This window comes from Quercus suber, unplaced genomic scaffold (genome assembly GCF_002906115.3).
Source record: "Quercus suber isolate HL8 unplaced genomic scaffold, Cork oak 2.0 scaffold_236, whole genome shotgun sequence".
Lineage (NCBI taxonomy): Eukaryota > Viridiplantae > Streptophyta > Magnoliopsida > Fagales > Fagaceae > Quercus > Quercus suber.
In genome coordinates this window covers 29067-57003 of record NW_027069693.1, presented here as the reverse complement: position 1 = coordinate 57003, position 27937 = coordinate 29067, and the positions used below count along the sequence as shown (strand labels likewise).

Here is a 27937-nt window from a genome sequence, read left to right as displayed (position 1 = left end):
GTCCCTTTCATCCAATTCCATACGTTTTGGTTTAGTGTGTCCTAATATTTCATTGACAGAAGAATAAAACGAGATTGATCCGTATTAGCGGAATTTAATGTAATTACCAGACCTCCCCCATATGATCTTAAACTTAAACTAATTTTCTCCATCCAAATCATTCTTGTTTTTTCCTTTTTCTTTTTCTAATGAGAACCGTTCCTAATTTCATATAGACTAACGTGACATCCTTCTTATCTTCATTCTTTACCTTACTTCTATTCCTTAATCGTATCATTTAATTTAAAATCTCATCACTTTAATTTTTTTTTTTTTTTTAATCTCTAAACTTTGTAAAGCATTTTTTTTTAATGATTTAAAGACAAAAACATGAATGAAAAAAGAATTATTTTTTTCCCAGTACTTTAGAGATGGAACAAAAAAAAACTTTAAGTAAAGACTAAGGACATAAATAGAATATTTTCAATGGTTTAGGGGCAAAAAGTAAAATTCCTAAAGTTTAGAGATGACGAACAAACTTTTGGTAAAATTTAGGATCCAAAATAGAATTTTACCCATAAGACTTCCTCTTTGCTAATGAGAAATCTGCAACCCCAGACTTGATTAACTTTTTAGTGTATTAATCACCCATAAAATAAAATAAACACAGTTAATTCTCTGTTCCACACATGCTAAATTAACAATAATCTAGATAAGTTCTCGAGGGTAATTCTAAAATTTGGTTAGATAAAATGAGATCTTAATTAAGTATTTCTATTTAACTTGCCATTACTCATTCAAACGAGATTTGATCCTATCTAACATCTTATCCATGTTAAGTTTGGCCGCATAATAATTTCAAACTAGTAGTGCTAGAAATACTATAAATTTTATTACATTGAACGTATAATTTTTTTTTTTTGGATACAAGATAGAATTTCTACTGTATCCTAATCTAAGTGTATATGTGTGTGAAGTTCCCTCATGGAGACTTAAACCCCGACCCTTACCCCTCGCACTCCATAAGCACTTATACTTGTAAAGTAATCATCGCACCAAGAGTATGCGTGGTTACATTGAACTTACAATTAATGTGTCATTAATCATAAAAAATAATTTAATTATTTATTTAAGAGGTGGTTGAAGCCTGCGTGGTTGAAGCCTGCAAGTCAGATTCATTGACACTTCACTGTGTAAGATTAACATAGAAAAATTTGTAATAATTTTATCATTTTTCATTTCAAATACTATTCTTCAACTTGAAAGTGACATTGTAAACAGATACAGCCGAAAAAGGGGTTCATATAGAGCCAGAAGAGAGTTTCAGAATTCAGCTCATGGTCTCATGCACTACACTCCGTCTACGTAATTACTTTAGCACACAGTTTCTGTTTTGTGCCGACCACAAGTTTGCTTCGCTCGTCGAAACTTGACTGTAGGGGATGTTCGGCTACCGGAATTTTGGTAGTGATATAAAAAATAAGAATAAAAAAGGAGATAAAATTTGGATATGCACCCACACAATAAGATGAACCAAATATTAAAATTTAAAAAGGGAAAAGTGATCTGCACAAGCTTCTCGTGATAAAATATTTAAAAAATTGTGCAACCTCACTCCCAAATTATTGAACCCAATTAGTTCAATTGTCCCTTTTTTTTTGTTTTTATAATTTTTTATCATCAAACTAAGATATTAATTGAGTTAATTGAAATTTACGTCATGAGTCTAAAAATATATATATATATATATATATCAAATTATAATGCATTCATTATGAACATCATCATAGGTTGAAATTCTCTTAAAAAAAATTTGTGTGTATAATGTATCTATATATATAAATATAAAAACTTATATTATATAAGAGTGAGCAGTCTAATGGAGAAGCCTACTTAAAGGTTGTTAAGCACAAGCTTTGATTGCTCTTAAATCTAATAATGTAACCTAATACAAAAAGGAATACAAAGTGGTGTTAAATATCATTTTTGAGTTAAAATCTTAAAAATAAGCTTTTTTTAAGTAAGTAAAATCCTATCAAAAAAAGAAAAAGAAAAAGAAAAAGCTTTTTAAGTAAAATGATAGATGACCTATTTTAGTAAGAAAATTATACTAATAAAGGAAATTAAGTTCATTACCAATGATCACAACAAAATTTTCCCCCCCTAAATTTTGGTTAGTCAACATATTTTTTTGGCTTCCAACAGACTTGCTAATCCTTTAATAAACCCCCAAAAAAAGTCAGCCAAACCAAAAAATTTTGGTCTCTAACAATATTTTGTTTAGCTTAAATTTTATGAATAAGATGATATTATTACCAAAAAATAGTCAATACAGCTCAAAACTCAAAACAAAAAGCAAATCTGCGCCAGGGAAGCAAAACATGAAAAATAGTTTCCACCAACCAAAATCTCTTACTTATCAAGACAAAGGATTGCGAGATTAGAACTTACCCAATCAGCTTCAAAACAAACCCAACCGATTCCTAACGGGGCTAACAGAATTACCAGTTAATTCTCCTAACTCCTTAATTTTTGCCAAGCTTTTCCCAGGAATAAAGTTTACTCGCTCTCCATCTCACCTCATTAGGATTCTTTTTTTCTTCTTCTTTTTTTTTTCTTTTTTCTTTTTTCTTTTTTCACCAACCCTTCCTCTGAGACCACAGAGCCATCATGTCTTAATTGATTTCAAAGCCTCTAGTTATGGTAGATAGTATCAACAATAGCTATCTTGCCAATTCTAGTGGCAAATCCATGTCTCATTCCCAACAGTATTCTACAACCCCATTTGCATAACTGCCTCCCAATTAATCACAGTAAAAATAGATTTTTTTTTTTCTACTGTCCATTTGGTCTCCAACAAACTTGCTAGGCCCTTGATAGCAAAGCTAGTACCATAACTCAACATAGTTGGTGAGTATTGTAACTTTTGCTAAATAATTTCCTCTATCTCTCTCTCAAGCTTGTGTCCAATGCCTTTTTGCGCTAGACACTACACAATTCAAACACATGTTTGCATTGAATCATGTCCAGAGCAAAAAAAACACTAGACACAATCCAACTTGTGCCTTTTTAAATCGTGTCTAGTACAAAAAGGTACCGGACACTAGCCGTATATTTTATTTATTTATTTCAATTTTGTATTTACTCTCAATTTATGTGTAGAAGTATTAATTGTGCATATTTCTTGGTTGTACTGGGGCTTTGTTTGTTTTTTATGCTTTACCAATTTGTTGTTGTATGGGATCTTTTATCAGCATACCACCATTGGGAAAAAAGGGGGAAAAAAAGAAAAAAGAAAGAAAGAATTAAAAAAAAAATAATTTAGAGAGAGTTTTGTTGGAAAGTGTGTATGTATAATTGAATATATATAAAAAAAAAAATTTTAAATTTAACTAGAATTTTATTGAGTTCATAGTGAGTAGCTTGAAACTCTAAATTATTTATTGTAATGTTTTAAAAAATTATGATAGATGATTAAAATAATTATTGAACTTCATTTTAAATTTCTTAAAATTTTTGGTAATAAAATTCTAATTACAGTAGAATTTCAAATTTCTTAAAATTTATTATTATTATTATTAATTATTATTATTATTTTGTTTATGGAAAAATTTCTTGAAGCTTAGGTAATAGATTTTTACCTAAATCATACTATTTTAACAATTAATAAGATAATAAAATTTTAGTTGGACAAGATTTATAGAATTTTACAGAGTTTTTTCCCTAATAAGAATGGATCTCTAGAGTCCAATAAGAGTCGGAGTTGTTTGACACAACCTAACTTGTACGAGTAATAACCTACTACACCAAACTAATTTCATTTCGAGTGTCACTATTAATTGTCTTTTCTGTGAAACTGGAGGGACCTACGAAGGGAAAAGACCAAAGAAAACAATTTCAGTTTCACTTGCCCCTTCTGCAAGTGCCACTTGTTCATATATATAAGACACATGAATCTCTCAACTCTCAACTTTTTCTTCCTATGCTGTTTTTATTTTCTCAGAATCTATGGTTTTTCTCATAATCTTATGTTGTACTCAAGTGGGCCCAACAGGGTTTTAGTGTTTTTTCTTCTTCTTTCTTTTAGCTCTAGCTATAGTTCTAAACTCCTGAAGTCTTGGCCTCCTGCAATTTCTCTCTGTTTCAGAAATTCTTTCACCTGATATGGAAAATGAAGAAGACCATGACCACCTTGCTAAGAAAAATGAACAAAGCGCTTCCTCGACCAGCACGAGTGTTTCTCAACAGGTACTTTACTCTTAGTTTTAACCTCTACTGTTTTGTCTGCCTTTAGCTTCTGCTAAAATTCTTAGCTTTTTTTCACCAAATTGGAAATGGGGTTTTGTTTTTACTCTGAAATATGTGACTTGTGAGAGGTTTTCCTAGAAACCCTCCTTCTCTTTTTGTTGGTCATGAATTATAATTTCCTGTCTCTGTTTCTTACAAATGGGTTTTGTATTTTTTATTTTTTGTCCCTTCTTTTTATTTTTTTTTATTTTTTTTGTATGAGTAGTTTCTACCAATTATCCAGTTGAAAGTAGTTTCACAACATATTAGTGTGTGTGCTCTTTGACTCTTTGAATTTTTAGAGAATCAGATTTCTAAGATTATCTAAGGGAAAAGAAAATTTCTAGTTGTTTCAGATTTTTGTACTTCAACTTGATCAAGTGTTGGATATGTCATATTTAATACATGCATCAGAGGAGTTAGCTTTCTGCACTCCACCTAGAAAAAACACTGATAAAAGTTTATGGTCTTAACTCAGCATTCCACTGACTTGTACAGTTAATCCTTGGTTTTATCTGTGATTGTGACACATTCAGCCAATCCAGAGAGGTACTTAGTAACATTAGTAGAGTCCAAATTAAGGCACAGAATTGCACATTTGCAAGATTACATCATTGGTTTCAACTAAATTCAATTTGAGAAAGCTTTTGTAATTGACTATTTGGGGCCACCTATGCAAACCCTGAATCACTATGTTGCTTACTACAGGGCCATATTTTAAAAGAGAAATTATGTAAATATGTAATCTCATATTTCAAATTACCTCATATTTTACATATTTATGTGGGACAAATTAAATTAACTGATGCTTATTCTCAACGGTCATTTCTAATTTCTCCATGTATGAGAAATTTTATGCTTGTGTGACATTCTTTTATCATATTAGGTTGATGACAAAAGCTGAATGAGTGTTTTTTTTTCTAATGACACATGGCATTTTTTTCTTCTTTTTTGCTGCCTTCATAGGTTGGAGATTCAACTGAAATAATTGAAGAAAGGCCACCTGGTCCACAGCAGAGTCCAAAATCCCATGTTTTTGAAAAACCATCAATAATTATCGAGGATGCCACGGAGGATTATGTGAGAATAAACTTGCCCCAAACACCAAGTCGCACTCCTAAAAGAGTAAATTTTTCCCCATTACCGAGCCCTAGTTTCGGGAAAGTTAATTTGTCTCCTGGTCCCTCGTCTTCGAAAAATAAATTTACAATAAAAAGTCTTCTTCCAAAACTAAGTTTTAAACGTCAAGGTACAACTTCAGACATCGAGAAGGCAGCTATTATAGCACTAGGAGGTTCACCTACAGGGATATGGGAGAAACGTCGGCTTCCAAGGACATTGTCTCTTACAAAGCTATTCACCCTGAAAATGAATGAAGCTTCATCCGGACCTGTAACACCACACGCTCACTCAAATCCAGAGTCTTTGCATGGAGGAAACATGCACAGTCCGTTAAGTTCTGTTGTGAGTATCCACCACTTGTTAGCTTGAGAACTATTACTGTGTGTTAAGTATTTTAAGTGGCCCTGTTGTATTCTGCAATGTTTTTAACATCACAGATGGTGAGCATCAGTGACAGAAAAGCTAATTTCTGTTGAAGTTTTCAATCTATGCATCATGTACATTTTAACTAGATGTGTATGACTCAAATTTATTCTGTAGATGTAAAATTCTAGGTGTTCAGAAAAATATTGCAAAGTCACATTTAATTTAAACTATTTAAATTTTCTGATTTAGGGACATTGATGCAACTTTAATCTTACTGTAAACATGCTTTAAATTTCTGTACTTTGTCAAATTTACTTGATTGTTAACATTTCATGGTATTCCAGGCTGATACTAACTTCTTTGTTACTCAGAAAGCCAATTAATTTTAAGTACTAAAATTTGTGGAGCACATGTATGAGTGGCAGTGCACATAGTATGCAGAGCCATCCCTCACTTCCTCCTTCTTCATCTTCCCTTGAACTATTTGCAAATGTTCTGATTTTAGGACATTCTTGGTTTATGTTATTGTAAACCTGATTAATTTTTCTTTACCTATCACCTCTACTTGCTGAAATTTCATGGTATTTATGGTTGATACCAAATTCTTTGTTATTCAGAAAGCCAAATAACTTCTAATATTTAAATTTGTAAAGCACATGTATGGTTGGTAATGAAGGTAGTGTGTGAAGCCGTTCCCTGACTTTTTGTGTACTATATATTTCACCCCTCAGACCAAAAGAATATTTTCTTCCCACAGAAAAAAAACATAGGAAAGGTGGCTATCACAATTATGATTACGGTGTTTTTGGGTGGAGTCTGAACAGCAGCAAATTCTAGTTGTTCATCAGTCCAATGGTGTGTCACATATTTTTCCAGAGCTTAGCATCTCCATACCTGGAATTTTCTGAATCAGTTTTGGTTCTTTTCATGAATCTTACTCCTACATTTGTGATATAGTTCAGCACTTTATTAAATCTCTCTCTTGATCAGGTGCCTGGGTCAAATAGTCCTCCATCCTGAGTAGCATATGAGCTCATAACACTTTGTCGTCAAAATTTCAATTCTTATTACATTTGTGAAAAGTTTCTTTTCTTATTTTCTTTTAATTAACTAAATAAATATACATCATAATTTGGTATTTCAATATATCCCTTGAATATGTTATCCAGTTCTCTATTTGATTCATGCATAATTCCTCATTATGCAGAAAGGAGGGTTCCGTCAATCTATTCATCGTTCACGCTCAGTCCCTGAACTTAGGAAAGAAGGAAGCCTATCTGTACGTAGTGGCTTTCGTGTAATTTCTACTACTCCACAAAGGGCTGAGGGGACTGTCACGACAACAACAAACACATCCCTGGAAGATGATATTGGTAAATTTCCTCTTTCTCTCTCTTGCTCTGGATAGGAAAAGCATTATAAATTTATTCTCATAATAATTCATGATTGTATGTCCACAAACATTATCAAGCAACAACCCTCCTCCTCTCCCCATCTTCATAGCTATTATATTAAAAATATATTCTTTCAAAATCAATTGGCCTTTGTGGGTTGAATTGGCCATGTCAACTCAGTAGGTTTGTGATTAAGTTTTCTTGGCTCAGTCACCAAGAGCTTCAAATCCCAGAAGTGGAAGCAGAACTTTAGTGCCAATATGATTCACCAAAGGCAGAGTATACGTGTAAAACATGACAAATATCAATTCTTTGCTGCCTCATCTTAGATTCATGGCAGATTGTGATAGAGCTGTCCTGATAAGAACTCTGACTATAAGTATATTTGTAGCCTTAAGGACCTGAAAGATATTTTGTTTATTTATTTTTTTGGTAGGGTATACCCTGTCCATATGACGGGGATAATCCTTATGGAAATCACCCGTAGACCGAGTTAGGATAGTACTAATTGCATGCAGTTTCAGATTTCATTTTTTAGTTTTGACCCTGTTTTGTAATGTGTGATAACCAACCTAGGCCTTATCTTAGTCTTGCGGTTCAGATGGAAATGATGATGATGTTGAAGATATACCTGAAGAAGAAGCTGTTTGTAGAATCTGCCTTGTTGAACTGGGGGAAGGTGCTGACACCCTCAAGATGGAATGTAGCTGCAAAGGTGAACTTGCTTTGGCCCACAAAGAATGCGCAATAAAATGGTTTAGCATTAAAGGTAATAAAATATGCGATGTGTGCAAGCAAGAGGTTCAGAACCTACCTGTCACCCTTCTACGAATTCAAAATGCTCCAGTCCATAACTTGCAAGGAAGTGGTCAGCAACCTGAGGTTGCCAGATATAGGTAAGTAAAAGTTTTCCACTCTACATGGGATAGGGAAAGGATATCCTTGATTTTTCTCCTTTTTAAAAAAAAGAAAAATTTATTTTATATCTATTTCAATATTCCTGTTGCCTATCATTAAACCAAATATAATCCTGATTTTAATTTTACCTTTTCTGTTGCATAGATTAGAAGTCTAAAGACTATAAATTGAAAGCCTTAATTGAAAAATTACTTCTAAAGCCACTTGACCCAAATCAGGTTTAAGTCTAGTTGACTAGTAAACAATTAGACAAGACTTGAAAGTGCATTTTTGGTAGTCATCTGTAACTTGTTGCCAATTTAGTATGTAATCTATGTCTGAACTCTGTTTAATATCATCTTCCAAGATAATATAACTGAAACTAAATGCAAATTTTCGTCAGGATATGGCAGGATGTTCCTGTTCTTGTCATTGTTAGCATGCTTGCTTACTTTTCTTTTCTGGAGCAGCTTCTGGTAAGTTTAGTGACCTTCAAAACTATCTTCCAAGCCTATTAGAGTTCCTAATATTATCATCTGGACAGATTTCAAAAATGGGATCAGGTGCAATTGCCATATCTCTTCCATTTTCCTGCATATTGGGTCTACTAGCATCCATGACAGCCACAACAATGGGTAATGCTGTATTTAGACAATGCCTTGTGTGCTTGGATCCTGTCATCTCAGAGTTATACTAACTCCTCTGAAATTTGTGTGTAGTAAGCAGAAAATATGTCTGGATTTATGCAGCCATTCAATTTGGTCTGGTGGTTCTCTTTGGACACATTTTTTACTCATTGGTAAGAAATTCTTTGATCTCCAACACTATTTCATGGCTCGTTATTTCCTCTCTCTCATACCCAACAATAAGTTGTAGGTTTGAACATTGTGGATCCCATCCTAATATACGCTAAAGGTATGTGATCCTTTTAATATTAAGAGCTTCTTTTATCTGTTTGGGATCTGCAGGTTCGCATCCAGGCTGTTTTATCTGTTCTTATTGCTGCGCTTGCTGGGTTTGGATTTACCATGTGTACACATTCTGCTATTGTTGAGGCCCAGAACTGGAGGCAGAGGCGTCTTTCTCGGTCAAATCAACAACGTGGTTCTCAGGAGGAGACACAGCCAGGCCGATCATCTGAAACTGCACTTCAATTTGAGACAGATCCTCACCACCGTGAAAGTGAAAGGGGAGATAGAGAAGTTATCCATGTCATGACGAGTTATTTTTAGATTAATTAATGCCACAAACAGTGGCATAATAAGGCAGGGTTTTGGCTCTACTAATTGTAAATCTATTACGAATGTTTGGTTCTGTAGTCTGTAGCCCCCTTTTGGGTCCATGCTCCTCCTTAATGTAAGTACACGGGGAGACATCCTCACTATATCTCTGCATTGAAGAAAGGGGGTAGGGGAGGGGTAAGTTATTGTAACATAGTTGTAAATTAATAAAGATGCGTGAGAATTCTACTATACTGGTTCAGAATGCAGGTTTTTCTTCAGGACAAGTAGGATTTTTGTTGTATTGCATATTCAGGACCTGCGTATACAATAGAACAAGTTGGTCAATCTCAGGCAATCAAGCACACACAAGAAAGGAGAATAAGCAGATGTATAAACTAGCTTTGATTTTGCGTTGTTCGATACATGTACCTAAAACTGCCAATATTTTCCCCCTCCTTTAAGACAGTTTGGAGGGCTGTTGTATTTCTCCACCTTGGTGTTTTTGTTTTTTGAAATAAACCTTTACTAGTCGTAAGTTGGGAGTTTCAATTCTCTATTAAGGATTACCAGCAAACACACGACCAATATTACTTGCTCCCACATTAGAATGCCTTCGTCAATGTCAAATTTTGTTAAGTTCTGAACATTGTAGTATGTAAATTGCAGTAAAATAATAGTAATTGAATTTTTCATTTTTTGAAGCTTAAGAATAGTAAGTTGGTCATATCATTTGATTTAGATCAATACTAGTTCCTAAACAATCTCACTGAGACGGAATAAGAAAATTCATATTTGCAGAAGAAAAAAAAAATGAAGTCCAGTTAAATGTGGATCAGTTACATGCATTCTCCTATTCCATATATTTCTTAACAACCAAAATTTTACGCCAAGGATTAAATGACAATTTTAAGGCTGGTAAAAACAAAAGGCAATTGCAGGATTTAGCAGTAATGTATATAAATATTAAGAAACAACATAAGGCCAGCAACGCCATAGATATGAAAGACAAATGATAAGTGAGGGTTGTCTTTTGTGCTTCTGAGTTCCACCCATAGCAGCTGCCAAAACAAACGAACTGAATCTGGGATAACCCAGATTCCTGATGTCTATCCAATCTATAGAACTTAAAAATCAAGGCCTACAGATATATTTATGGCTTTCTGCATGTTACAATTTACATCTCTGCATAAGTTCATCCTCCCCCTCGAGAGTATTTTGTTTCAAAACCCAAGAGTGAGAGTCAACTCAAAATTTTTATTCCAAGCGAAGTCCAAAATGAATGCCTCTGAAGGATTTTACCACTTCAATCATAGGGTAATCCAACAAAGTTTTGACGTAATTGTTGACAATGAACTACCAACAGAATAAATCTTGAAAGCACTGCTGAGAAGAACATATCTCAAAGGGGCAACTTCATGTTATTCCTGTCAATCATTATACTAACAGCCGTTTGTACTTACATGGGAGGTTGTCTCCCTCCCGACCTCTTGAGTGCCGTCACCGGCATTTTTATACGTTGAATATACAATAGATCCAGTTGGTTATTCTCACTCCAATCAAGTTTCGTATACATAACACGAAACCAACCAGATGAAAAGACAATGGCATATGAAAAATAGCTTGGTTTTTCCTCATGATGGTTTGGCCATAGGCTCATAGCTTGTAACTGGAACTGCCAACCTTGCTTGAGAATAAAGGTTTCTCCTTAAAGCTGGTACTGGACAAAGTTTCAGAGTTGTTTGACTGGCTTTCTACTACCCCAGGTCTCATCCAGATCTTTATGTGCCCCTCCCGGCACACGGTAAGAACAGATTCCAGGGTAAATATCAAGCCAGAGAGGGGTTCAGTGTGAACACGATGAGCAACAACCGGGGAGATCTTTGGGACATCCCGTGTGCTTGGAGCAGGTTGCAGGTTACCAACTGGGCAAGCACTATCCCAGTGAGCTGACTGGCTTCCAGTACTGTATGTGGGGGACCCACCAGGAGGGCGCCGCAAGGGCACTACAATCTCATCCATTTCTAGATCCCACAGAAGCAATTGTGTGTCCTGCCCACAAAATATCAAGCGGTGAAATATGAAAACTATAAAGTATGCAAGTGATGCAAAGAATCAGTGAGTGACAAAAAAGCATAAGAGCATCTAAATGAAACAAATAAAATATTAAACAGATCAAAGGCTATCACATCAATTCTTACAGTGTTACTTCCAACTCAAACCATATTCTCTCCCTACGAGGCTGCAACTGCAGCAATTGGTTTAATTAGCATGACAATATTAGCCAACTATTTATTTTCTTTTATTGCCTTATCTCACCTAAAGAAATTCTTTTAGAATAATCTGAACAAGCCGGCCATAACTTGTCTAAAATACAAACATTTCAAAATTCTGTTCTCTCCTGTAGCCAATTATTAATCTTAACCCCCTGCTTGTAGTATCATTAGTTTCAATATATTTTGTTGCTTGAACACAACATGTTGCATCATAAGATATGGCAATTCACATAATTTAACATTCATTTTGACAATTTCATCATATTAACATAACAAAGAGCACGGTTCCACTTTATTTATCTAAAAACTTTACTCCTCCCTCCTGCACCCTTCCCCCCACCCCCCACAAAAAAGAAAAAGAAAAAAAAGAAAAAAAAAAGAGCATTGTCAGGTAAGTAAACCCAATTTTGACTCCTATTAAAGTTGTCCTAAAGCCCTATTGATTCCAAAGCTTCCTCCAAAGTGCTGACAGAGTTTACCTTCACCGAAATCTCTGCATGGCCCAAATTTCAGAAACCATATCACAGCTCTGACTTGGTGTGCCTGCCTTAGTCCAGGACTCTAGTGGGACTCAAACTAGTTTCTAATTGTTCCAAAATAGTTCCCAACTCTCCAAGATGGCAAGACCTCACAGAAGTGAGAGCCTTTTGCTCTAGGCAAGACCTTTATAATGTGAAAGTATTATATATCCAAGAAAAAGGCAGGTTTTCAGTAGTTAAAAAATAGAAGTTACATTAAAACAATCAACAAACAGTCAACACTTGTAAGAGGGAAATCATCATTTGCAATGAGACCAGCCATATTTCTCAATACCTGACCAACAGAACCAAACCGATACATGACAGTTTCCCCTGTGCCTTCTGAATTTGGTGATGACCAATATGAATCAAAACACACTCCACTGACCTGCCAGCATGATTCAAAAAACACCGAGCAAGGTGGCAATCATTATATGAGAATTATATGTAGCCCAACATTATTTTAATTAACTTACCCATGAATTATGCCCCTCACCCCATGCTACAACCTTCCGATCTTCCATGCTCCAAACTTGTACTAAATCATCTTCACCTCCCGTCAGAATGTATTTTCCATCCATGCTGTTTGAGTGGCATTTTGTTGTCAATGATACTATCTATTTTCTCAAAGAGAACAATAAAATTTAAACCAGAAAGAACTACATAATGTACCAATTTAGATAAAGAAGGAAAAGTCAAGGACAATAAAAGAAACATTTAAACTAACAACAATAGGTGATGACTGGGAAACCAGTAAAGTTACCGACCTCCAAGCACAACATAATAGAGCCCCATAATAACTTTTGCCACCACATACAAGTTGCTCCTTATAGTAGTCAAAAACTCGTAGATAACCTACATTCAGCATTTAAATAAAGCTCGTTTATGTCACTGCTAGTACAAAATAAACAAACTGAACCACAATACAGTGCAGTTGGGATGGGAACAAATTATACCATCTCTTCCCACAGTTGCAAGGTAGGCCCCGTCAGTTGAGAAAGCAATGCTATTAATTGAACCTTGGCATATATGCCATCTGGCAAGTGGGTTACTCTGCATAAATATTGAAAGAGGTCAACAAAGAAATGTTAAGTGAAGAAAGAAGAAAAATGATTCAACACATCAGATGTATCCCTTATACATGTCAAGTAATATTCAGCCTAGTGACCAGTAAAAAGTGAAGTGAGTACTCAGCTAAGTCACTTACAGGATGTTACCAATATACCTGCACAAAAACCTTCACAAAACTGACCTTGCTCAACTAACACTATAACAACTTAAGAAAGACTCAAACCTTGGAAGTATGTTCAAGAACCAGGCATATTTCAACATGCATGATGTAATATTAAGCACTTTGGCATTTCCTGGTTATTGAGCAATAATACTGTGGTCTAGGTTGAACCTAGTACCTACTGCTGCCCACCTAAAACATGAATGCAAAGGCACCAACACAAAATACAGAAAATATCTCAAGCAAATAATATTATTCTCATAACATTCAATGGAAGGTAGACACACAAACACACCACTCATTTAAATGTGTTTTAGTCATACAATGTTGTTATTCTTATGATACTGACCATAAACAATCACCTATTGCAAAGTCAAACACTACCAAGATATAAGCTTTTACAATCTAGACAGAATTAGGAGGAGGTGACAGGCTCCCACTCCTTGTGCTAATTTTGGAACAAATGCAACTTCACAGATCCTAATCAAGAGCAATTAAATCACCAATTTTGTGCCCAAAGTACAAGTACCAGAGGGAACTTATATCATAGTAAACGGGTACATGCATGGGCCAATTATACCAATTAGACAACGGGGAATATTACATTGAATGGAAACCATTTGTCAAGGCACAAAATGGTGTCCTATGATGAAACATTAGTTGAAGCTATCAACTTAAATATCAATATACAGATGGAAAATTTGAATAAACAAAAGACATGACTAAAACAGCCTGAGAGAGTGAAGATCGAATTAACATGTGAAGTCCCCCAATCAATGCCAGTGTGAGACTAGGAGTCTACCATTGTAAATGATCCAAGCACAATGTCTTTGACGTATTGAAATCTGAATGATGGAACTAAAGTAACATCAGGACTCCTACAACTATTCAATTATAATGCAGGTGTCTGTCCACTATTAGCAAATTGAAATCTAATAACCAGGGCAAGAAAAATGTTGCGTTGTCATGCCTTATTCAAAATTTAACACAAATTTGCAAAGCTAAATTCTAAAAAGAAAAAAACTACATGCCACATATTGCCTAACAATTAATTAGTTATGGAATCTCACAATTCAGCTTTACAAACACCATTTTTTTTTATTGGTAAATTACACATGCATCATATGCATCTGGTGGAATAGTACACCCTACTATTACAAGGGGAGGAGGTGTTATTTGAGCTAGAGCTCATTGTCTAAAAAAAAAAACAAATTTAAACAAAGAAACAAATAATAGAAAGGAAAGATCCATATATGAGGAACAACCAAAACAACTTGATAACAAAATAGCAATCTTCCAGCACCTTACTGTAACGTGCATGCGCAATAGAAAACTGCATTGGATCTTTGACAAAAGGGAATGAAGAATCATTTGCGCCATCTTTGCCCTAGGAAAAAAGAAAATAGAAAAAAAAGGGTAAAAACATGCTCAAATCAAAACATACAACATGGAGAAATATAAGAGTTCAAGGCTTGCCTTTTCATACACATACAAGTTCCCATCGGCATGAGCAACAACAAAACTACCATCACCTCCAGGCACCCATGCAATACTAGTACAACGACTGTTGGAAAAAGGTTAATCAAACTAGTCATGTACTTTTTTTTATATCAGTAAAATTTTTTGATAATTCAATTGTAAAGTTAGTCATGTACTTCAAGTACATATCTGAAAATTTTCATACAGAATAAATATAAACAATAACTATGAAGTGCGTGTGATCGGTTATTAATTTCATTTTATATTTTCAAACCCTCGAATTAAGAGCTGAGACAGTAGTATGCGTATGTTGCAAGATATCAAAAATATGCTTTGCCTATTATATATTGCGTACAATATGCATTGGGTGAGAGTTGTCCCAGATTTTGTGTTTTTTTCACAAAAATAAATTTTGCAGAAAACAAAGGCTATTCCTCCAACCCATGCAAAATTGAGTAGTTCAATATATTTCTAGTAAGAATAGTGTTTCTGTAAGTATAACATCTGTATGTTGAAGTGTATCCTTAGGAGAATACCAAAGTAGGGTGAAAATTTACAACTACCAACTTTGTCAACCAGACCAGGAAATAGTGCATATACAGAGACAAGAAAAACGTTTAATCAAGAACTAGACCACTACTGCCTCTGGAAGTATACCATCATTATGTTGGGATCAATGATGATGAAGAAGAAGAAGAAACTAGGGCAAATTCCACAGTCCAGTAAGAACTACCTACTATAACAACCCAAATAGATTTTTTTTATTCATAAGTTTACATGTATCGCACCCATTGGGCCTTTGAACCCACAACCTCAACCGCCACCTTGCTCTTTCAAGGAGAGGAGGTGTCATTTGAACTAGAACTCAACCCCAACCAGAATAGAAATCAGTGTATAAAATAAAATCCACTGATATAGATGGTGCAGCTTTTTATTTATTTTTGAATGATGCAGACAATGTTTTTGCCAAGAGACAGAAAACATATCCATAACAAATACACTTCCTTCAAAACTTCCAACTTGAAACTTGATGCAGATGACTTGTCTATTGAGAAACGCACTACCATCAAAGACACATTCCTTCTCTATGTCCAGTAAGAAACATGATGAAAGGATGTATTATTTGTCCTTGCATGCATGCATGTGTACAAGAAGCAAACCACAAAGCACAGGTTAACCAGCAAAAGAAATTTTATGAAGAATATATCAATTAGTTTTCCCCAGGTATCATACTGTCCACAGAGGAATGAAAAAGTAGAGATATTAAGAATCAACTTTTATAAAAGTCACCAAATGGCCCAAATTACAGGGACTTAGTTATGCTGTTCAATGTGCTTGTGCGTTCGGAATTTAATCTCCAACCATATAACACAGGGAGACAGTAGCAGTGTCATTTTTATTTATTTATTATTATTATTATTTTAAAATCCAACATAAAGTGGAGTGTCTATGCAAGTATCTCCAACAGTCCCAACATGGGATGTGAATTCATCATATAAAATGAACAAAGAATAAATGCCAACTATCATCACAAATTCAAAAGAACAAACAATGTGCTCCCTTCCTTAGCCTGACACACTTGTTTGTAAGAAGTCACATATTATATTATTATTTTTGATTGGTAAGTCACACATAGTATATTAGACATGTCCCACATCCATTAATCATATTATTTCCAAAGAACTACTCCCACCATTAGGTGCAACAGAAAATAGCAATTCCAACTGATAATCTTTTATGGAAAATCAATTGATGGTGGCAAAAGGGCCTTCAAAGCCATGTAGAAGGAAATAATTCTAAGATCTTCCAAACAACATTGAGCATTTGAAATTGGGCACAAGCGGGGGGGATACTAGCAATTGCAAGTGATGAACCCTAACACTTCCTTCAAAACTTCCAACTTGAAACTTGATGCAGATGACTTGTCTATTGAGAAACGCACTACCATCAAAGACACATTCCTTCTCTATGTCCAGTAAGAAACATGATGAAAGGATGTATTATTTGTCCTTGCATGCATGCATGTGTACAAGAAGCAAACCACAAAGCACAGGTTAACCAGCAAAAGAAATTTTATGAAGAATATATCAATTAGTTTTCCCCAGGTATCATACTGTCCACAGAGGAATGAAAAAGTAGAGATATTAAGAATCAACTTTTATAAAAGTCACCAAATGGCCCAAATTACAGGGACTTAGTTATGCTGTTCAATGTGCTTGTGCGTTCGGAATTTAATCTCCAACCATATAACACAGGGAGACAGTAGCAGTGTCATTTTTATTTATTTATTATTATTATTTTTTTAAATCCAACGTAAAGTGGAGTGTCTATGCAAGTATCTCCAACAGTCCCAACATGGGATGTGAATTCATCATATAAAATGAACAAATAATAAATGCCAACTATCATCACAAATTCAAAAGAACAAACAATGTGCTCCCTTCCTTTGCCTGACACACTTGTTTGTAAGAAGTCACATATTATATTATTATTTTTGATTGGTAAGTCACACATAGTATATTAGACATGTCCCACATCCATTAATCATATTATTTCCAAAGAACTACTCCCACCATTAGGTGCAACAGAAAATAGCAATTCCAACTGATAATCTTTTATGGAAAATCAATTGATGGTGGCAAAAGGGCCTTCAAAGCCATGTAGAAGGAAATAATTCTAAGATCTTCCAAACAACATTGAGCATTTGAAATTGGGCACAAGCGGGGGGGATACTAGCAATTGCAAGTGATGAACCCTAACTAGCTAGAAAGAAGGTGTTGATCCAAGCAACCCAAACATGTTAGGAAAACTTTAAAAACTCTTATTAGATATGGTTGCTAAAAACTATTGCATTTAATGGTCTCCCAATAATTGTCTGTTATACAATATAGTCTAGGTGTTATTTGTCAATAAATAAGTAAAGTCAAGGTATTAATAACTATCAACTTGGAAACTCCAATAAAGCCAATCGCTTAAAAACTATCAAATCAAAGCACAACTTGGTGGTTAAAGTTAGAGCATCAAGGGTACTCTTTTTCTTTTCTTTTCTTTTTATCCTCATATAGTCATATTGGCAAGGTCAAAAACCTTTTAGAATAAGCCTAGTAGTTCATGAGAACATATAAGCCATTGGATAATAAAGGCACTGCTTGTTTCCCATTGATTTTTTTTTTAAAATTTTTATCTCTACACTGTAATAAAATAATGATATTAAATGTACAAAATTACTTATTTTTTATAAGTAATAAAATGTACAAAATTACTTATAGAAAAAGACCTATTCCAATGCTTATTGGGCAAGAAAGAATAGTTATCTTAGACTCTACAAGCCCTTGGCATTTTATCCATATTCCATGGCTTGACTAAATACACACAGAAAATGAACTTCAAAACATCTACTCAAACAGGATGCCAGGTGTAATATCTGATGGACCTGATGATATAAAAGCAGAAAGAAAGAATTAACATCACATATATTAGAAGGGTACTAAAACAGAGTTAATCCTTGCCTGTTATTAACAGAACCATCTTTGTTATAATGTTGAGCCCCAACAACCTTCTTTCCTACATCCTGTAATTGCTGTCTCAGTGACACAGAGTACACTACAATAATGCACACAGGAACAATAAATTTATAACTTTCAAAACAAACTTACAATTCAAATTTGAGTTAACAATTTTATTTTACCATCCCCAGAAATCAACCCGATAATCAAATCGTGCCCATCCTTAGCATCCTGATCAAATGCGTGGCACACAGGGTTCGAATTACTGAAATGGATAGACTTTATCGGATCCTACATTTGATGATTTAATTTTCATAAGAGAACCCAAATTTTCCAAAACTTTTAAAAGTCAAATAACAAAATACCAAACTACCTTGTCTTGAGAATTCAAATCGCTTATAAAGATAGCATCTCCAACATTGAAGACCAAATAAGAACCTTTACCATCGAAGTTTGAATTACCCATTGAATTACTAGAACTCGAAGACCCCAATGACCCAATCCTACTATTCCCACCATTAATCTTACTCCCACCATTCCCTCCAACAAAGCTAAGAGCCCGACTTCCATTACTTCCACCCAATAACCTCGCTGCAGCTGATCGGACCCCACTGCTAGTGCTGAAGCTTGAAGATGAGGCTGTCGGGGTTGATGGGGCTGGCTTGTCTTTTAGATGTGCTAGGGTTACCTGATCATTAAAAATTCAACCAAAAATGCTTTCAAAAGTTCAATTCTGACAAAAATAAAGCTAACTAAATGAACTAATACGAGTGACCATCAATGGATTCTAAAACATGGACTTTTTAGAAAATCCCAAAACGTGAGAATCAACCAAACACCTTCCAGAAATACACGTTAATAAATTTGAAACAGAATAGTCCTACAAAACCTTAATTTTGAAAATTGGGTATCAAATTATATCCAAATATATCAACATTAACCAAAGATTGTCATGGAAAACTATTAATCAAAATAAATCAAAACCCATATTCAAACAGTAATTCTAACAAACAGGTATTGATCATTAATTAGAACCCTAGAAATCATTATCAACAAGAAAGAAAAAAAAAAACCTTAAACTCGCAGAACATCCATTTTCACGAAATGGGTATTCAAGAAAACTCCCAAAAATGAAAAATTGGTTCAAAAAAAGTAAGAAATAGAAATTTCAGAAATGTTTGGAAGAACGAACCTGAGTGACGGTTTTGCCATGAGCGTAATGAAGGAGACCCGAAGGGTGAGTCTTCTCGTAGTGTAGCTTATAACGTCCTTCTGGGGTTTTGAAATAGGTCTTGAGCCCCGGTGACTGAACCGCCGTGTTGGCCGATGAAGCCGCCGCCGTTGATAGCATGCCGTTTGTGTTGCTGTTGATCATCGTCTACCATGTGATCATATAACACACAATACTACTAGTAGTTTTAGTACACAACCTCTTTTTTCTTTTTTTTCAATTTAATTTTCAAAAAAGAAGAGCTCGTGCTGTGCTCTGCTTTTGGTTTTGGTTTTTCTTTTCTGGGTTTTGGGTTTTTTTTTTCAATGGCTTACAGGATCAGAGGGTTGGGATCCTGTGGTTTGGTTAATAGAATGGTACTTTGGGTACGATAATTAGTTTAGTTCATGTAATGGGTTGGGATTTGACTTCTTTTTGGGGGGTTTTGGGTCAATGGAATGGACGGTGGTGATGACGAGGATGTTAGTTACTGTCTTTGTCTGTCTGTCAGTGGACTTTGATAGAGAGTGAGTTAAAGCATGATTCATTCATATGAAACAGCCAATGACAATTGGCTTATTGGCTCCGTTGAGAAGTTGAGGTTTGTGTTTGTTACATATTAATGTTTTTGCTTTCCGGGACTTATCTAGTTTGAGATAATTATGCTCTAAACATAGGTTAATCCAGGAGGGTATATTCTGTTCTGTGTTGGGCCTACAGGCCCACTTGTTTGGGCCCATATTGGAGAAGTAGATATAGAAGAAATTTTGGTTTGTATAACAGGCTCTGAGTCTCTGACCCAAAAAAAAAAAGGAAAAATGGTTTGTTTGATGGGTTTAGTGTGGATAAACTTTGGAGAAAAAAAATGAGTCTTTGCTGTTCTTTTCATTGTTTTTGGATTGCCATAGAACCTGCTGAAGCTCCCCAGTGGCTTGTATCTATCCATACGGCTTAAAATGCTGAAGCCCATTGGTGTTTAGATGCCTGGTTGGCGTGATTGTGGTTTAGGTTAAGCCTCTCACAAAGTATTACAGATTGGCACAAGAAAACTTCGTTAAGAAGGAAAAAGTACATAGTTTTTCTGAGAGAGTAATACTTAGTATCTGGACTCCAAAGAGTAATACAATAATTTTCACAATTCGCCCAGCCCTGAATTTTCACTAAAGCTGAGTTCTTATATTATGGCTGCTGATTGTTAACAACAAGCAACTATAATTTCGATTAGAAATTTACTCACTAGTACCCTAAACATTACTGAGGCCATATGAGCCTATAAAGTTTGTATTATTATTTAGATAGGGGCCGCGCGAACGCAGGCCCCCACTACCACAAATTATGACGTAGGCTCTGCCACTTGGGCAGACCTTAGGCGAGCACCCCTCCTAAGTGCAATGGAGGTCACTAGCCTAGGCCATGGGCCTTTTTGATCACCCATTGACCCCGTCCAGGTAAGTATGTTGCTCGTACCCATGAGTCCTCTTTTTATAGTACCTCCTCTCCCCTTTTCTTCTTACGCATTTCCGATGTGGGATTACCGCTTTACGAGTACAAAACCCACACGCTTTGTCTCACAGCTTAACAAGACCACACGACACTCACGCACTCACTCACTCACTTTACTTCCACTCCAATTAACACTGTTAACATCGTGCTGTGCCACTAGGAAGAATGATAATATTCATTGAAAAAGCAAAAGCGTAATTGATAGCCTTGTCATGGAGCAAATCATGAATACCTATGCACCCACCAAATGAATTTACTGTGTTTTTAACTTTTTTCCCTTGCAACCATTGCAGAAGCCATGGACATAAGATGGGGCTGAAATATTCAGTATGAAGAAATTAAATTGAGGGTGTGATGCAGCTCTTTTGAGTTTTCAATCCATTTCCAAATTACAAGTCTTCTGGTTGGGAGGTAATTTCAGGAGTACCAAATAATTTTCCCTTGAGCAATGGGTTAAGAAACCAAACTTTGTTCTTTATATTCTAGGCTATTTAAGGCTAGCTTGGTAAGAATTTGATTTCCCTCCTGGTTTTGGAGAGTGGATCCTCATCAACCTCCAGTCATAAACCTCAGAAATAATTCTTTTAGATTGTAAGGTATGAACTCTTAATCACAGTTTACAATTTTTTTAGCAATTACTGTCCTTTTTACCTACTAACATAAGACGTCATCTTTGTTAAAATACTACGATTTTTTTTTTGGTTCATAAAATCTATCAAAACTTAGTTAAATTATTTATTAGAATAATCATTTAGCGAAATTTTATATATGATAGATTAAATAAAGTAAAAAAGAAAAAAGAAAAATAGAAATTGAGGTCTATTACAACAGTAAAATGTCATTGTTCAAAATAAATCATCTATTACGTCAACTCTACTTTAAGATAACCTAATAATCACTTGCTGTGGCTAAGATTATAAACATTTTCAACAAACAATTGATTCCAACAATTCATATCGAATAACTAGAAAGAAATAGAAAATGTGAAAAAGAAAATAGAGAAAGTGATAGCATGGTTGGTTTTTTAGAGTTGGGCTTCCATATGATCATTTAGCCTCCAAAGTCCAAATAAGAAGTCATGAATATTATTAAACAAAAATAACACCAAGAAATTAAATAAGGGACAAAGTTTAGCTACAAAATTGATTGTAGTTTTAGGCTACAAACTCACTTAATATCTTTTTATTGGAGGTGAATTTTGACAAATCCACCATTGGATCGCATCTTCTTCTTATATACTCCATGTTTGCAAAATTTTAAGAAAATTAAAGATCAATAGCTATGTCATCAATAAATTTTTGTAATTTAAAATTATGCATAAAATATAAGATTATAGATTATATAGTAAATGATATCCGATTGACACAAAAATTGACATGTGCATTAAGAGCGTAAAGAACATGTAATTCAACGGTTAGATTTTCAAAATATGCAGTAATATTTATTTTATTAAGTAAGTTTGTAGCCTAAGGCTACAATCGATTTTGTAGCTAAACTTTGTCCTTAAATAAAATAATGGTGATAAATTGATCATAATTATGGAATCTTATCATTCCACCCCCTAAAAAGCTAACCTTATCCTTAATCACATATGAATTCTGCTAGATCCCCTATGTCCTTAATCATTTTGGAAAGACCTTCTTAAACTATTTTGTCAATCGAAAGATGCAAAATAACAATCTATTAATTCTTGGAGAAATTACACTTTACCACTCTAAACTATGCACCAGATTACATTTTGCACCATAAACTATTTGAACCAAGCTAAGGGAGTCAATCTTGTACTGAAAGCTGTACCGGTTTGACCAGTAGAACGATATATTTCGGAACCGATCAATACCGGTATACTGTTTTGGATTTACCATTATTTTTTTATATTTATAAATATGTGTGTGTGTGTGTGTGTGTGTGTGTGTGTGTGTATTAATAAATATATAAGTTTACATAAAATATTACCTCAATTCAGAACAAATTATTAATAGTTTTAGACTTTAGCATCAATTAAAAGGAAAAAAAAAAACACAATATAAAAAATAGAAAGTTTAATTGTTCATTGCATGCTAAGAAAACAAATAATACTAACTAGTCGCTAACTCGTGCGATGCACGGAAAAACTATTGGATATGAGTTTTTAAAAACTTTTCATTAAACTTCCCACCACAAAGATATAAATTTACCAGAACACAAACTTTTAGTATGAAAACAAAGATAATGATATCTAATGGATAGGGTAATAACTCGGGCTTTTAGAAGAAAACAATTTGATTTCAAAAGTCAGAAATTTTAGCACAAGCAAGAGCAACTACAATTGTTAAGGAAGGATTAAAAGTCCTATAAGAAATATTTTTTTCAATATTTAGGCCCAATGGTAGAGTTCAAAGAAGGCGACCTGTTACACAAAATTCTTCTCATTATAATCAACATCTAAAGTGAATAGAGAAATGATATATCTACAACATTTTTACAACAAATCCTAAATGGCAAGTTGTTACTGGTTGTTATTATTGAGGCAAAAAAGTAATCTTAGTGTTAATTTCAAATTTGAACCAATAACAACTAACCACCTGTGATTTGTTGTAAAATTGTTGTAAACGTAGCATCTCTCAAAGTGAATATTCAATCCAAAAATGTGTAACCAATGCTATATATTGAAGTGTTGTACAGGGCAAAGAATAGAACAAACATATTCTTATGACCATGCCCATATAGCTTCTAAGTTCTAACTATTATGCTAAGGAACCAAACAATATTAGTAATAAAAAAAGTATCATAATCCAGCATACTAATTTAAAAGTTACAATTTCAAACACAACCTCACTATGAAAATTCCACCAACATTCAAATATCACTTAATTTAAGTAAAACTGTAAAAGTAATAAAACTAACATTTGGAATAGAGGGTTAAGCGTATCTTTTGAATCTAGAACACTTTAAAACAATAATAGCAAATTTCAAAACCAAATATAAATATATTAACATATAATACTAAACACTATTATAGATTTTATATTATACAAGGTTTTTCTCTGCTAATTCCAATTGAATTAGATTTCTATTCTATGTGGTAACTTCTGTCTCTACTAATTTTAATTGAATTTAGGTTTTTATTTTAGTTGAATTAGGTTTCTATTCTATGCGGTAACTTATGTCTCCTAATTCTAATTGAATTAGGTTTCCATTTGACCTGTAGCTTCTTCTCCTAATTCTAATTAAACTTCTCTCCTAATTGAATTAGGTTTCCATGTAATTAGCATGCTTATAAAATAGTTTTGCATTTTTTTAATCTTATCCTTTCTACTTAAGAATAAATAAAATGACTTTATGAAATAAAGTCACCAGCTTTTTAATTCATCAATAGAAAATTTTTTGAAAGGTTTGGATTGAAAGTTGCTTCTATAATTTTGATCAATCTAAACCCTTGAATAAAAAAACTGGAAAAAAAAAGAAAAAAAAAAAGAAAAAAAAAAAAAAGAAGTAAAAATGTCAAAATTGTTGTGAGAGAAATAATTTTGATCAATCTAAACCCTTGAATAAAAAAACTGGAAAAAAAAAGAAAAAAAAAAAGAAAAAAAAAAAAAAGAAGTAAAAATGTCAAAATTGTTGTGAGAGAATTTCACTCTACAATAACCTAGTGGTATATTGCACGGGATCTCCATGCATGAACGGGTGATGTTTAAGGATGTAAAAACCAATTAACTAAATTGTTTGATGAATATATATATATATAGGGGTGTTCACCAAACCGCACAAACCGTTCAAACCGCAAAAACCACACCAAAACTACCCGTATAATGACATAACTGCACCGCACCGCAAGTAACAGTACACCACACCGCACCGCATGATGCAGTGCGGTTTGCGGTTTTATAATATGAAAACCGCACAAACCGCACCGCACTGCACCCTCTATATATATATATATATTAATTTATTTATTTACTTTATATTATATATATTATAAGGACAAAATATCAATACATTAATAATTTAATACCCTAGCCGTATCTCACTATTCTGTTAGTAGGAAAAAAAATCTTATCCCTCTCTTAGCCCTCAGAAGTCAGACCCTAGCCGCTACACTTCCACTTGAATTGCCACTAGACTACTCACCTGCACTAGTTGCTTCTACTATTGTGGTATTTATCTCTCTTTATGTGTTTAATTCAAGTTTTTCTTTGTTGAAGTTAATCTATTGGTAGCTTGTATATGACAAACTTGTTAATTATACTATTTTTTTATTGATTGTTGTCTTTGGTATATTGGCACTTGGAAGTGATGGGTTTGGACTCAATACTCAATAGCTATGTTAGATATTTAAGTTTAATTTTTGTGGGTTTTCTTTGTTTTTGTTTGGTACTAAATTTGCGTTTAGATATTTACTATGTGTTATTGGGATTTTAGAGTTAATTTATGTTACCTATAGTGCCTTATGGATACTTTGAACTGCTTTCATTCACTTTTGAGAGTTTTATAATGTCTTCTTGTTGTTTGATCACTTAGAATTCCATGGATAATAGCAGCACCACACATGTGACCGCAAAAATGAGACGCAGTGCGGTTATGGTTTTGGCTAAACTATACACTACGCCGCACTGCACCGCACTGCACATGTGACCGCAAAAATGAGGTATGGAGCAGTTATGGTTTTGGCTAAACCGCATCGCAAAGTGCGGTGCTAAAAATGGCCCAAAACCGCACCACACCACACCGCAAACACCTCTAAATATATACATTACAATCTATAATATAAGCCAAGAAATAGCAAACGAAAAGAAAACATAGAAAATGAAGGCATCTTTAAATATTTTGCATAAGTACCAAGAAATATATTCACACGGACTATTAAAGGAAAAACAAACACAAAAACAGACCATTAAAGGAAAAACAAACACAAACTACTATTAAAGAAAGAATTACACAAACACAGACCATTAAAGGAAAAACATACACAAACTACTATTAAAGAAAGAATACAAAAACTAAAGAGAGAAAGCTATGAAGAGAAATTTTCGTACCTTGAAGTTGAGAAAGAAGTATTTGTAACAAAAGAATAGTTTGCGGCAACATACATAGGTTTATACATATATAGGAGAGTAAGTCGGCACCTCCTTCACTTTGAAGGAGTTTGCATTGCATACAAACATGATTTGGAGACTTCCATGCCACTCCAATAAAATTCAATTCCTAATGAGACTCTTAATACATGGCAACCGGCTAACTGGCATTAATCTTACTATACGTATCTATATATGATCTTCTAATATCTATCATATAAAATCATAATTTTTGTTTTTTTTTTTTTTTAAATAATGCTGACGTGGAAAAAGAATCTAAAATAAAAAGAAAAAGAAAATAGTGATGACGTGGAAAATTGTGAGAGTTTCAGAGGCTTCGGTTATATATATATACTAGTCGCTAACCCGTGCAATGCACGGGAACAACTACAGGATGATTTTAGGGAAAAAAAAAGTCATAACCTTTCATATTAGATATACCGAAATGTGTCTATTGGAAAGTCATAACTCTTTATATTGGATATATATTAAAGGTGGCTATTGAACGAAAATGTGCCTATTGAACAAAAATGTGCATATCGAATGAAAATGTGCCTATTGAATAAAAATGTGTCTATTGACTGAAAATATGCATACTGAATGAAAATGTGCATATTGAAGAGTCATAAACATTTCGGTATGAATAGTAGTTCATATTCATTTGGTAATTTTTTCTCAACTTCTTCTTTTTCATCTTTCTTAGAAACAGAAGAAACTTGTGGATTTTCTTCAAAATTGCTATTTGTAGAACTCAATAAACTTGGTTGTGTCATGAGGAGAATTTTGTGCCCATACACTATTGCACATAAAAAGCCAAAAAATATAAATGGACTAAGAACCAGTTATATATAAACTATAAATTTATATGGTGCGAAAATCTAATTCAAACTCAAAATAAATTTCAACTAAAACATAAAAATATTTTTATTACAGTAGTCAACGATGAAACAATAAGAAGAATATATTGTGAAGTGCAAATATGCCAAACACACATTAAATGCCACATGTTTGATTTTAACTACCGTTATACTTTGATTTTACCACCAAAGTCTGGCCATTCCAAGCATGGTAATACAATCTTATACAAATTAGAACACAAGTAATAAAACTGCCAACAACACAGAATAGTTAATAGGGTATATATTAATATTGAAGACAACGTTTCAACCAATAACAATACACAATACCATTCTTAGAGGAAAATATTAACATAAAGCAAATGTGCAGGATTCAATTTTTTACAATGGCCAACAATTAAAGTACCAGTATAAAGAGGTATCTACTTCTTGATTATAGTGTCGAAGTCATGGCCATTTCATAAGAAAACATTGGGGGGTCTGACAATCGCGATGATGGTGGGTGAGTTCTCCGTTCAGTTGTTCTTGTGTCAGGTTATTACGGGCAGACAAAATAGTATGTGACCCATTGTTGCTCATTGAAATTGAAGAAATGCGTGCTATAATTAAACAAAGTGCTCCCACTTCAGAGATTGAAGATTGTACTGCGCTTGATGAAGAAGAGGTCTGCATACTGAAAAAGTAAAACCAAATTTCTTCACTTTTTTTTTTTTTTTTTTAAGTGAAAAGTAAAACTAACCTAATTTCAAAGAGCCCCAACCCGTGCTACATGCCTACATGATACATATGCACAATTCTACATAAACCCCAACTTGTTCAAAATAACTGGATTATTCAGTATAGAAAAAGAGATCAAAACTCAATCATGGCAGAAACAACAAAAATATGATGCAAAAAAAAAAAAAAAAAAATGAAGATTTAGGGTTTGAACTATTCTAACCATGGTTGCGAGAGAGGTTTGAGGCGTAATCACCGACTTCAGTTAGGTTTGGGCCGTGGAGAGAGAGCGGCTAAGGGTAGCAACTAATGCGTCAGTAT

At 34.0% G+C, this 27937-nt stretch overlaps 2 protein-coding genes and 1 non-coding gene across 4 annotated transcripts; 1 reads left to right on the top strand and 2 right to left on the bottom strand.

Annotated features, from left to right (window-relative positions):
• The first annotated feature begins 3844 nt into the window (after positions 1–3844).
• LOC112022711 (uncharacterized) lies at positions 3845–9517 on the top strand. Of its 2 annotated transcripts, none has more exons than XM_024055328.2 (8): positions 3845–4227; positions 5233–5730; positions 6962–7127; positions 7750–8044; positions 8449–8521; positions 8590–8680; positions 8772–8844; positions 9014–9517. In XM_024055328.2, the coding sequence occupies exons 1-8, from the start codon at positions 4144–4146 to the stop codon at positions 9261–9263; spliced, it is 1530 nt and encodes a 509-aa protein (XP_023911096.2). In that variant the 5' UTR covers positions 3845–4143; the 3' UTR covers positions 9264–9517. The 2 variants fall into 2 exon arrangements, with proteins under 2 accessions (XP_023911096.2, XP_023911097.2); XM_024055329.2 differs by having other exon boundaries at positions 3847–4227; positions 8765–8844.
• A 1146-nt stretch (positions 9518–10663) lies between these two features.
• On the bottom strand, positions 10664–20092 carry LOC112022717 (uncharacterized). Its single transcript, XM_024055345.2, has 11 exons — positions 19468–20092; positions 18649–18963; positions 18458–18566; positions 18279–18372; positions 14767–14854; positions 14594–14677; positions 13016–13112; positions 12827–12914; positions 12536–12641; positions 12355–12447; positions 10664–11317 (listed from the first exon to the last, which is right to left on the bottom strand). Exons 1-11 carry the CDS (start codon positions 19648–19650, stop codon positions 10922–10924), a joined length of 1653 nt encoding a protein of 550 aa, XP_023911113.1. The 5' UTR covers positions 19651–20092; the 3' UTR covers positions 10664–10921.
• Positions 20093–20780: 688 nt separating this feature from the next.
• Positions 20781–20941, bottom strand: LOC112022782 (U1 spliceosomal RNA). Its single transcript, XR_002883972.1, has one exon. It is a non-coding gene; the product is annotated as a U1 spliceosomal RNA (small nuclear RNA).
• Between the last annotated feature and the right edge of the window lie 6996 nt (positions 20942–27937).

Coding starts and splice junctions, on each gene's coding strand:
- LOC112022711 (XM_024055329.2), top strand. CDS start 4,144: ATGGAAAATGAAGAAGACCATGACCACCTTGCTAAGAAAAATGAACAA. Junction 7,128..7,749: donor ATCCCTGGAAGATGATATTG/GTAAATTTCCTC, acceptor CTTGCGGTTCAG/ATGGAAATGATGATGATGTT. Junction 8,522..8,589: donor CTTTTCTGGAGCAGCTTCTG/GTAAGTTTAGTG, acceptor TCATCTGGACAG/ATTTCAAAAATGGGATCAGG.
- LOC112022717 (XM_024055345.2), bottom strand. CDS start 19,650: ATGATCAACAGCAACACAAACGGCATGCTATCAACGGCGGCGGCTTCA. Junction 18,373..18,457: donor CGGGTTGATTTCTGGGGATG/GTAAAATAAAAT, acceptor GCATTATTGTAG/TGTACTCTGTGTCACTGAGA. Junction 14,678..14,766: donor ACTTGTATGTGTATGAAAAG/GCAAGCCTTGAA, acceptor CTTTTTTCCTAG/GGCAAAGATGGCGCAAATGA.